The sequence below is a fragment of the Corythoichthys intestinalis genome, chromosome 1 (genome assembly GCF_030265065.1).
Source record: "Corythoichthys intestinalis isolate RoL2023-P3 chromosome 1, ASM3026506v1, whole genome shotgun sequence".
NCBI classification, from domain to species: Eukaryota; Metazoa; Chordata; class Actinopteri; order Syngnathiformes; family Syngnathidae; genus Corythoichthys; species Corythoichthys intestinalis.
The window spans coordinates 43,895,106-43,907,180 of NC_080395.1; the positions used below are offsets into that span (position 1 = coordinate 43,895,106).

Genomic DNA, 12,075 nt, shown 5'->3' on the forward strand with positions numbered 1-12,075 from the left:
TCTTCTGTGTTTTGGATCATTATCTTGTTGGAGCATCCATCCTCTTTTTAGCTTCAACTGTCTGACAGACGGCCTCAGGTTTTCCTGCAAAACATCATGATAAACTTTTGAATTCATTCTTCCATTCATTAGTGTAAGTTGTCCAGGCCCTGAGGTAGCAAAACAGCCCCAAATGGTTATGCTCCCTCCATCATGCTTTACGATGGGAATTAGGTGTTGATGTTGGTGAGCTGTTCCATTTTTCCTTTACACATGACGTTGTGTGTTCTTCCCAAACAATTCAACTTTGGTTTCATCAGTCCACAAAATATTTTGCCAAAACGTCTGTGGAGTGTCCAAGTGCCTTTTTGTGAACACTGAACAAGCAACAATGTTTTTTTAGACAGCAGTGGCTTCCTCCGTGGAGTCCTCCAATGAACATTCTTCTTGGCCATAGTTTTACATATAGTTTATGCGTGCACATAGATATTGGACTGTGCCAGTGATTTCTGTAAGTCTTTAGCAAACACTCTAGGGTTCTTTTTTAACCTCTCTGAGTATTCTGCGCTGAACTCTTGGTGTCATCTTTGGTGGACGGCCACTTCTTGGGAGAGAAGCAACAGTGCCAAACTCTCTCCATTTGTAGACAACTTCTCTGACTGTCGATTGATGAACATCCAGACTTTTAGAGATGGTTTTGTATCCTTTCCCAACTTTTTCAAATCAACAATCCTTGATCGCAGGTCTTCAGACAGCTCTATTGACAGAGCCATGGTGCACATCAGACAATGCTTCTCATCAAGACATTTCTTACCAGGTGTGTGTTTTATAGTGGGCAGGGCAGCTTTAAACCACTCATCAGTGATTAGGCACACACCTGACTTCAATTGTTTGGAAAAAAAATTGTTTCAATTGCTCTTTAAGTTTTCCCCCTTGTGTCATTTTTTTTTTCATTCTATCCTCATGAAAATATGAAAACCTATAAATGTTTGGGTGGTTTCAGTTAAAGCAGACACTGTTTTTTCATCTGTGTGATTTTGACAAAGATCAGATCACATTCGATGGTGATTTTATGCAGAAATGTGAGAAATTCCAAAAAGTTCAGATACTTTTTCATACCACTGTATTTTTTCATTACCTCCGCCAGTAGGTGAAACTTACGGAAGGAAGAGGTTATGTATTCAGTTCCATATGTCTTTTTGGCTGTATGTTTGTGTTCAAGATAATTCAAAAACACATAAAGGGATTATTATTATCAAACTTGTTTGTAATAGAAACGGAAGGGGCGATTGGATTTTGGATGTAATGAGGTCATAAGTCACAGAAGTCAAGAAAATAATTTTGTGATAGAAAGGCTAAACTTTTATCAAGTTAACTCAGTTTTGCAGGGTAGATGCTAAGATGAGAAGAGAAATAGTGATGACATTTTGGAGCATTAGTAAACAGGTACAGTGCCCGCTCTACTAAGTATGACAATGCTTTGAATTTGGCTTCTAAGGCAGAAGAGTCCTCTCCTAGTACTCCAAGTTTTATGTGTTGTAGTTTATAAATCATGGACGCTCTACAAGTGACCCGAATTTTTAGAGAAACAAGTGATCACTCAGGCAATATGATCTCTTTTACGTCGTGGCAAAAAATTCCGATGCATGGGCTGTAAGACAGCAGTAGCCACGTTTACATGCTGACTTTTATTCATTGCATATACGTTGCAAAACATGGAGATCGATCGTCAGATCAGCTGCTGTTTTAACTTTTCGAGTGGAAACAAAACTTCAGAATGATACGCTGTTCATTTAAAAAGTTGTGTGGGTGCGCTGTGCGTGTGCTTGAAAGCCATCTTGCAAGTGACGTTACTTACGTCACCGAGTGACGTCACCACGTCAGTACGGAGCATGCGCACAAAGAACGCAACCAGACACCATTCCGCTTCCCTGTTTACATGATATAATTTTACTTCTAATCGGTTTGGGAAAAGGAATATTCCACCCCTGTGAATCGGAATGAAATTCCATTCGGTTTGGGCCTGTTCATTCCGAATGAGGTGTTTATATGGAACACATTTATTCGGTTTGAACAAATATTCCGATTGTAATGGGAATATTTGGCTCCATGTAAACGTGGCAAGTGTAAGCAAATCAAATCACCGTTACCTCAATGGCTGCCATGGACGGCGATAGACATCCAATCCATTTGAATTGGAAGGGATGGCAGCGATTATTCACTCATATAGAGAAACAACAGAACAATGTTCACAGGCATATATTCTTTATCCTCTGCAAAAAACAAGTAATATCACTGCAGCTTACTGATGATCTTATATTGCCCCACTAGCCACGGTGTGCACACTTGACATACAGTATTTGCACTTTCGAACAACAATTCTTGTCTTAAAAAAAGGAAGTTTGGTCACTCGTATCAAGTAACCACTGTCAAAACATTTTTAAGCCATACTTAAAAGTAGCATTTTTCGTGGGTCATCCATGTGCAACCCCTCTAAAAACTGAGTCCGAGGCACTTTTTACATAATCCTCAAAACAAATTAACACACGTCAACTAAACGCTAACCTCCTTCGCGCAGCTCAAAATAAACGCATTTTGAAACTGAGCCTTTGACAAAGTTTAATCACTTCATTTTTTTTCTGAAATGCCTTCCAGTTTTCGGCCCATGTTCATCAGGGAATAAGGAAATGGTTGGGGTGATGGTAGATAAAGAATAAAAACGTACACTGACATTTTTTTGTGTATCTGTCTGTGGCAGGTATAGTGGCAGAACAGTTCCTGAGCAGCACAGCCACTCAGCTGACGTACCACGGCCTTTGTGAGCTCACATCCACCGTGCAAGAGGGAGAACTCTGTGTCTTTTTCAGAAATAACCACTTCAGCACCATGATTAAATACAAGGTAAAACATACTGTACGTATGTCATTATTGTCAAGAAAAGTTTAATCTTGGCTATACCAATCTTTTTTTAGCTCTCATGATGCATCTGACAGTTCCGAGTGCTCTACTTTTTCAACATTTTGTTATATTAGGCTTCTTCTGAAATAGATTAAATTTCTTTCGCCCTCAAGATTTTACACACAAGACCCCATAATTATATTGTGATTTTTTAAATTGTTTTTTTTAAGGAAAAAAGAATGTCAACTAAACTGGGAACGATACGTGAATGTTCACGGCCTGCTGTCATAGTCATAATGGATTGGAAGTTTAAAAATCTATTTATTCAAGTAGTGGAATTTTGCTCACATCTGGCACTTTGTTGAAGCTCCCCAGTCTTCACTGCATATTGTTGTAACCACTGTTGTCACAGATTACTTGAAAAAGTAATTTAATTACTGATTATGCCTCAAAAAAGTAATCCATTTACTGATTACTTTATTATCAAAGTAACTAAGTAATTTATCAGTTACTTTTTACTAATTTTTCTCCTTTAGCTGCTCCAATATAAAAATGTCAACAGAAAACTGTCCTTGCATGTAATTGAATTTTTCACATAAGACTTAATCTTCGAGTTAGCGTGTGTTTAATTACCGGTAGTCGATGGAGTTGATTTCAAACACCATTGACTCGCACTAGCTTAGCCACTCCGAAGCCCGGTACACGGTGCTTTGATTCCAAAAGTATGACAGCAAATGTGGGGGAAAAAAATGCTAAACTGCCACACATGCATTTCATCTCCAAGAAGAAAACAATCTACCAACATCAGATTTACATGCAGAAATGTTTACAACAAGCATAATGAAGTGCTTGTGTAGCATAATCTGTTTCCACCGATATTTATTATTTTATTTTATTCGACGGACAGCATGGAGGTTTCCCCCATCTGCTGCAGTTAGCTGAGTCTGACGATGATGAGTCACGTCAATGTGCGAATGCAAAGCAAAACGCCTGGACTCATTTATCCTTTCAACTGGTTGACATACTGACATGTGATCAGCAGAGATAGTTAGTTCTGATTGGTTCAAATATGCATTTTTTCTGGAACAGCATAAAAAAAATGTGGAATTGATGCGCAAAAAAGGGCAATGCAACAGAAAATGGATCAAATCTTCAAGAGCAATTAAAGAGTTGAGGAGGCTTATTTATCATATTTAGTTTTATTTGCTCTGATGGGGAGGTTTAGAACATCTTAGTGTCAATGTGCACTTTGGACTTATATTTGTTCTAGGGCTTTCAAACGATTAAAATTTTTAATTGAGTTAATCACAGCTTAAAAATTAATTAATCGTAATTAATCGCAATTCAAACCATCTATAAAATATGCCATATTTTTCTGTAAATTATTGTTGGAATGGAAAGTTAAGACACAAGACGGATATATACATTCAACATACTGTACATAAGTACTGTATTTGTTTATTATAACAATAAATCAACAAGATGGCATTAACATTCTATTAAAGCGATCCATAGATAGAAAGATTTTTAGTTCTTAAAAGATAAATGTTAGTACAAGTTATAGAAATTTTGTATTAAAACCCCTCTTGATGTTTTCGTTTTAACAAAATTTGTAAAATTTTCAATCAAAAAATAAACTAGTAGCTCGCCATTGTTGTTGTCAATAATTACACAATTCTCATGGTGCTTAAACCCATAAAATCAGTCGCACCAAAGCGCCAGCAGAGGGAGACAAAAAACACAAGTAACAGGTGGCATGACACTGTGCTGTCATTTTAATCTGTTTGAGTGGGGCATGTGCTTTAATTGCGTCAAATATTTTAACGTGATTAATTTAAAAAATTAATTACCGCCCGTTAACGCGATAATTTTGACAGCCCTAATTTGTTCATTTATGTTAGGCTACTTATTCATTTCTTTATGATTTTAAAAAAAGTCAATATTTGCGCGATTTTCAAAATATATTCCATTTCACTCTGCATAATATAAGTCATTTGTACTTATTTTTCTGAATGTATGTCACTTATATCTTTACTATTTAAAAATAAATAAAGCAAAGGTAAATGTTTACATTAACTTCAATTTTAATATATTTCCTATGTTCTTAATTAGTTAAAATTTAGATTTGGCATTTAGTTTGTGAGGAAATGAGGAAAAATAAAAAATTAGGAGATGGAGGTTGGGGTTATTGCTGTTTTTGTTACCTTTTATTTTGCAAATCATTGAAAAAATTTGAATGAAAGAATGAATGAGTTTTTGTATGTGTTATAGAAATAACTGTGCCAAAACAATTTTCTTTGCATTTCAGTAGTTTTAGGTTTGCCCCCCCCCCCCCCCCCCCCCAAATGAAAACAAATAAATGAATAAAATTTCTGGCTCTGTGGCGAACTTCACACCGGCAAGAAATTCTAGCCACTTTCACCCCTGCCTGAAACTAACAAATAGCTGACAGACTGCACGGAATTTGTTCAAATCAACTCCAAGCCTAATGTCAAAAATTATGAACTTCGCCTTTAAAAAAAAATAAAGACCTAGCCGTTAAAGTGTGGTCTATAAAAGTTGTAAAGCAATAAAACAAACAACAAAAATGAATGAAATGAACAAGAATCCTACAAAGTATTTCATAATGGGTCAAAATTATTTTTCGAACAGATCATTTGACTTGCATCTTCGTGACTGTCCTTTGCTTTGCTTAGCCAAAGCTACAGTACACCTGAGGAGGCAAGATGGATATAGAATTTCTTTAAACCTAAGCTTTCAAAAGCAACCAACAACAACTGAGCTTGAACTGAGGACTGAACTTGAAGAGTGTCAAGATGTGTGTGTATATCTGTATATATATATATATATACAGGGGTGCACATAATTTTTTTGCCCAGGTTCTCAGAGGAGGACCTGGAGATGTGACTTGGTCCTCATTGAGCTTGAGAGCCGACCCGCCTGATGCGATAAATTTATGACAAGCTTTACTTAGAGCCAATTAACTTTAATTAATTATATTAACAATTAATGATTGATTAACAACAACTGGCACAACAAAATTGCCATTACTTTGAAGTGAAATGTAAAGAAACAAAAAGCACCAATTCAAAATAAAGGGCATTATACGGCTCCTACATTAACTCCAAGCCTTTTTAAAAGTGGGATGTCCTCCTCATAATACCTCATTGAACGTGCATGTTTAGCTTTGTAAAATGCGAGCAAAAACACGTTTGTCAGTGCATGTTGCTGTTCATTACCTTTATTCCGCCCTATTCCGCCACTTGACCATAGGGCGAGTGGGGTCCTGTTTGACATCGATAGTTTGCTTAATTGCCACATGCTCTCTGTTTTTTTCGTGCTTTTCAAATTTTGGATGGCTGAAATTCTTTGACCCTACATAAAATGCGCTGCTCTTATCGGCGACATTGGGATTCTCACGGCACATTTTGTACCGCATTTCCTTGCGAGCATAATTTGCTTCTAGCCATGTTACCTCCTGTAGCCACTTTTCAGCAAAAGTCCTTTTTTTCGGTAGCTCCGGTGACGTCTCTGTCATCTGTCTGTCTTTTGACGGGGGTGGGGGAACACGGAAGTAATTACTCGGTGGCGCCTGCCTCTTCGACATTTTGAGAAGTTATTTTCTCGTGTCCGCCGCAAATACAGTGGTCAGCCATCGGTACGCAAAAGCGTATGGAAGCCGTTGAGGGCCAGCGCGTTTGTCTACGTCCAGTACGCATGCGCGCATGCGGAACACATATGTGCACCCCTGGTTATATAATATATATACAGTATAGGCCAAAGGTTTGGACACACCTCAAGTGTGGATACTTTGAAGAATGTAGAATATAAAACCTGTTTTCTGTTATTTCCCTTTTTTTTTGCCAAGTACATAATTCCACATGTTCGTTCATAGTTTTGATATCTTCAGTGAGAATTTACAATAGTAGTGAAAATTTATAAAACGCACAAATGATGAGGTGTGTCCAAACTTTTGACTTTTGGTTCAAAGTCATCAACATGTTTGCCCCCCTCCCCCTCAAACTCCGCATATGCTTACAAACTGTAACTATAAAATGTACAGAGGCTGGTTACAAACTGTAAAAGTGCTGGCTATCTCGTTACTTGTAGGCTTTGTTTGGAGTAATGTAGTATGGTTCTGTAATTCCAAGCGGTTACTTGAATTGGATGTCAAGTTTTTAGCGGTCGACATTCTTTTAAAGCCAGTGCAAAGTTTGCAACGCACGGAGATATGTTTGTCATCTTTACTGGACAGAAATGTGAAGCATGGGCTGTATTTCTATTGAACAAATGCAACCGTTTGTGGTATCTCTCACTGTTAGCATCCTGACGAGGTAGCCAGGCTATGTTGTTAGCCACTGCCGCCGCCACAGACAGAGCTCACACGACATGGTAATACACGTGACCCTTTTTTTCTTCAATGAGAAATGTGAAATGTGATGTCACTCCCAAACTCAAGCGCAACATTTTCTATTCAAAATGCTCTTCTTCCATGACTACAGTATTGTTCATTCAACACACATTATGAGGCAACAACAAAATGGTAACGCACAAGCACTAAGGAAACTAACTTTAATCAGATTACTGGTTTGGAAAAATGAACGCATTAGATTGCTCGTTACTGAAAAAAAGTAATCAGATTACAGTAACGCTTTACTGGTAACGCGTTACTGACAACACTGTTCATTACTGTGAAAATAAAGGAAAAGTATAGTGTTATTTAGAGCTGTACCAATTATCGGCCAGGCCGATATTTGGAAATTTGACGTATATCGTTTTTGTTTTTTTTTTTAATTCGACAGGCCGATATGAAAAAAAAAATCCCTTTAAAACTGGGTTATTTCAGCACAGATGCAGCAACGCCTCTCACCCCAGCCTGCTGTCTCCTGCACTAGTATTCACCCTGTCCTCTGATTGGTCAAATGGTAATGGTAAATGGAGTTACACTTGTTTTGGACCTTTCCACCTTTTTAAGGCCCTAAAAGTAGGCCTGCACAATTTATCGTTTGAACATCGCCATCGTGATATGTGCATTCGCAAGTCCTATCGCAGGACGTGCAATTGTGTTTTTTAAACTTTTGTTTTGCTTTATAAAAGCAGCAAGTGTGCAGAAACGCGGCCTCCTGGATCCCTTTTACATACATCAATCTTCATAATTGACAGATGAAACCCCTTAGCCTGGAGTACCCTGTATGATATGTACCGTATTTTTCGGACTATAAGTCGCAGTTTTTTTCATAGTTTGGCAGAGGATGCGTCTTGTACTCTGGAGTGACTTATGTGTGATTATTTACAGTCGGGTCAGGCCGACTTCTCTCTCGCTAACTTTTTAAAAAAAAATAAATATATATCCACATATCTATTAGGGCTGTTAATTTTTTTAAAAATTAATCACGTTAAAATATTTGACGCAATTAACGCACATACCCCGCTCAAACAGATTAAAATGACAGCACAGTGTCATGTCCACTTGATCCTTGTGTTTTTTGGTGTTTTGTCACCCTCTGCTGGCGCTTGGGTGCAACTGATTTTATGGGTTTAAGCACCATGAGCATTGTGTAATTATTGACATCAACAATGGTGAGCTACTAGTTTATTTTTTGATTGAAAATTTTACAAATTTTATTATGTGTTTTTATATTATATGTTTCTGAGTTTAGGAAATTCAGGCACTTCTGGAGCTATTATTTTCTATTTGTGTGACGAGGTCATCAAGGCGGAGAATCCAACCAACAACCTTTGGGTTGGGGACAACTACCACTGAACCACGCCAGCCCCTATTGTTAACTATTATTTTCTATTTGTGTAATTCAATAAACATGCTTTAGGCATTTCAATGAAGTTCAGTGTATGCATAATGCAATTTTTTTTACTCCCAATTTTTACACTTTTACTACAAATGAACATCGACCCCAAAAATCGGTTATCGGCCCCTCTAACTACTAGTAATCCCAAGTAACTGCTCATTACTACTAGAAAATACTATTTTGGGAGAATTTTCGTGGGGATACTTTGCTCTGCTAAGCGTTAAAGTTCCATGGGTCACTTCCTGTTGATTTTGGAACATGTACGGGTTACTTCCCTGTTAATTTGGGGGTATTTCCATTTTCCAGGTCACTTGCTTTTGATTTGCGGTCACTTCCCGATTATTTTACCAGGTCCTGTACATTTTGACTCCCCTACTGTTGATTTTACTAGGTACCAGGTCCTATACAGTTTGGCTCACTTCCTGTTGATTTCGGGGCATATCTGTGTCGCTTTCTTCTGATTTTGAGCGGCTTCCTGATTATTTCGGGGCAATTCAAGGAGTTTTTTTTTTTTTTTTGTCAAAAACAATGAGCAGCAATGGCGAATTTTGCTGGTCTGAGTTGAAACTCAATTGGAGTGAATGGGAATGTTTCTTTTGGTGTTGAATGTGCGATTCGAAATGAATGGAGGCAAGGAACAATTAATGGGCTTATTGAAAATATATGGTGAAGTTTTCATCAAATTTTGGAAAAAATGTACATTGTTGCCACAAACTGGATAACAACTTTTTGGGGGCTTGATTTTGTAAATTGTGTGTGAATCAAGTGTGAATCAGTCAAAACGTGTTTTATATCTAATTTTAAATATTATATGTGGGGAACTTTACTTTGCAAACATCACAAATTACTGTATATATTAATACAGATATGAGCTGCATGCAGCTGCTTGGTTATACTATCAGTGCAGCTGGGCCAGACTTTTCCTGTTATCTACACGAAGGGAAGTAACCCCTTTGTACTGTGTTTTGAACTCTTCACTATCACACGTTGGCATTGCCAGCAGAGGCAGAGCTTTGTGCACCAACTTCATGACCCCACGTCCAGAAAAGATAAAGAATCTGTGTGCACCTCTAGCAGTGAGTCGAGTTCACTCCATCATAAGGATTTCATCTCTCAAGTTGAAGCTAAATATCCCTTCTGAACGATGGCTTGTACCTTGAAAAACTCCCAAGTCAAGTCATTCGTATCTCAATGCACCGCAGTATTTATTGATTTTTATTCCCAGGGTCAGCTGTACCTGCTGGTGACTGATCAAGGCTTCCTGACAGAGGAAAAGGTGGTGTGGGAGAGTCTTCACAATGTCGACGGTGATGGCAATTTCTGCGATTCTGAGTTCCGGTTGAGGCCTCCGTCGGACCCGGAGACTGTATACCGAGGACAGCAGGATCAAATAGACCAGGTCTGACCACTGTGGCTTGCAGAAGCTTAACTGGGATGATTTCCTTACGCCATCTGACACTGTAACGAAAGCAGCAAAGAAAAAAAAAAAAAACGCAAAATTTTGCATTTGTTAAACATGCAAAAACATAGCTTTGTTCAGGTTTTTTTTCCCCGATCAACAACAAGTACAAAAGATAGAAAACTCAAAACAAGTTTAAAGGGATCCACGGATAGAAAGATTCGTAGTTCTTAAAAGATAAACATTATTATGAGTTATTATAATTTGATATTGAAACCCCCCTTGATGTTTTCGTTTTTATACAATTTGTGAAATTAGTTTAACTAGTAGGTCGCCATTGACGTTGTTGACGTCGCAAGGCGGTGACGTCACATGGTTACGCCGCCGGGCTTCCAGAGTATGACTGTAACGACATAAATATGTCATCTGTTCAACCCTTTCAATTTGAATCCGAGAGGAACATTAATGAGCATGACAGCACTGTTAATATTTTACAAAAGGAGCAGCAAAAGCAAAATGAACGGGAAAGATGGGATGAGACGAGACGAGAGTAAGAAAAAACGGTGTTCTGCCAAAATGTCCTACACCGGCGAAACATGCGCTCTCAGCTTGTTTCGTTTAGATGCATACAGAGAGAACATACTAGAGATGCCTTTAGAAAATACTTAAACGCAGTAATATCAAATAAGGGTGATTTAAATATACTGCGTGACTAAAGTGGTCAACAGATCAACAATCTGCTTTAAAGTTACCACAAGAAAACACAATGCTTAACCCTTAAATACCTGCAACATGAAGCAATTATCAGAGAATCCCAAAATTTGAAAAATAATGTCCTAATGAAACCTTTTTTTCAAATTTGTAAAAAGAAAAGTCAAAATGAATATGTGTAATAAGCACTCTAATATCTATAACCCTTACTAAATCCTGTTTTTTTTTCTCATGGAACCTGCAGATGCATATGTTAACTTGCATCCATCATTTTTTTTTTCAAAAAGAAATGTCAAAATTCTGAATTAGTCTCAAAATCATGAAATTTTAGGTGTATCAAATGTGATACAGTTGGCAACAATTAAAAGTATGAGAGGAAAACACAGGTAAAAAGTATTTTGAGTCAATAAAAGGTAATAAAACACTCAATAAAAACACAACTAGTAAGTACTCGCCGCTTCTAACTGATGAGCGCATGTGTTGGACGTCTCGCCGCGTAGAGGGAATTGCAGTAACTTTGTAGTGTTCGTCGTGTGACAGTGACAGTCAACATCATCACCCCGAGCATCCATTGCGCGCTTAAACATGGCGCCCTCCGTCGCTGAAAACATCTACTAAATATTATAGATTTTTAAATCAATAGCAATATTTTATGTTTCTAATAACATATATTAGTAAAAGAGAACAATTGTGGCTTAAGATTTTTAATTTTTTAAAACTCCTATTTGTGCTGCCAGCCCCAAAATACAGTAATAACAACACAAACAAAGGCAAACGCATTTTCAATGAATAATGTATTGAATAACCCATTGCTAGAGTTCCATTCTCTCACCTGCACCTAATTTTCTACAGTATTAACCCTTTTACAGTGTATCACAAAAGTGAGTACACCCCTCGCATTTCTGTAGATATTAAGTATAACTTTTCATGAGACAACACTGATAAAATGACACTTTGAAACAATGAAAAGTAGTCTGTGTGCAGCTTATATAATAGAGTTAATTTATTTTCCCCTAAAAATAACTCAAAATATAGCTATTAATATCTAAACACCTGGCAACAAAAGTGAGTGCACCCCATAGAAACTACATACATCCCTAAATGTCCAAATTGAGTACTGCTTGTCATTTTCCCTCCGAAATGTCATGTGACTTGTTACAGTAGTGCTGTCAGCATTGCTGCAGGATTGAAGAGGTGGGGGGTCAGTCTGTTAGTGCTCAGACCATACGCTGCACTCTACATCAAATTGGTGTGCATGGCTGTTACCCCACGAGGAAGCCT

General features: G+C 37.7%; 1 protein-coding gene across 2 annotated transcripts in view; it reads left to right on the forward strand.

Annotated features, from left to right (window-relative positions):
• mindy2 (MINDY lysine 48 deubiquitinase 2) overlaps positions 1-12,075 on the forward strand; it is a 54,583-nt gene that overhangs the window by 26,065 nt on the left and 16,443 nt on the right. For both annotated transcript variants that reach the window (XR_009062465.1, XM_057829306.1), the window contains exons 6-7: positions 2,738-2,880; positions 9,910-10,083. Coding sequence is in view for 1 of the 2 variants with exons in the window: in XM_057829306.1 (XP_057685289.1) it covers positions 2,738-2,880; positions 9,910-10,083 (317 nt within the window). In the remaining variant the exon portion in view is untranslated. The remainder of the gene's footprint in view (positions 1-2,737; positions 2,881-9,909; positions 10,084-12,075) is intronic.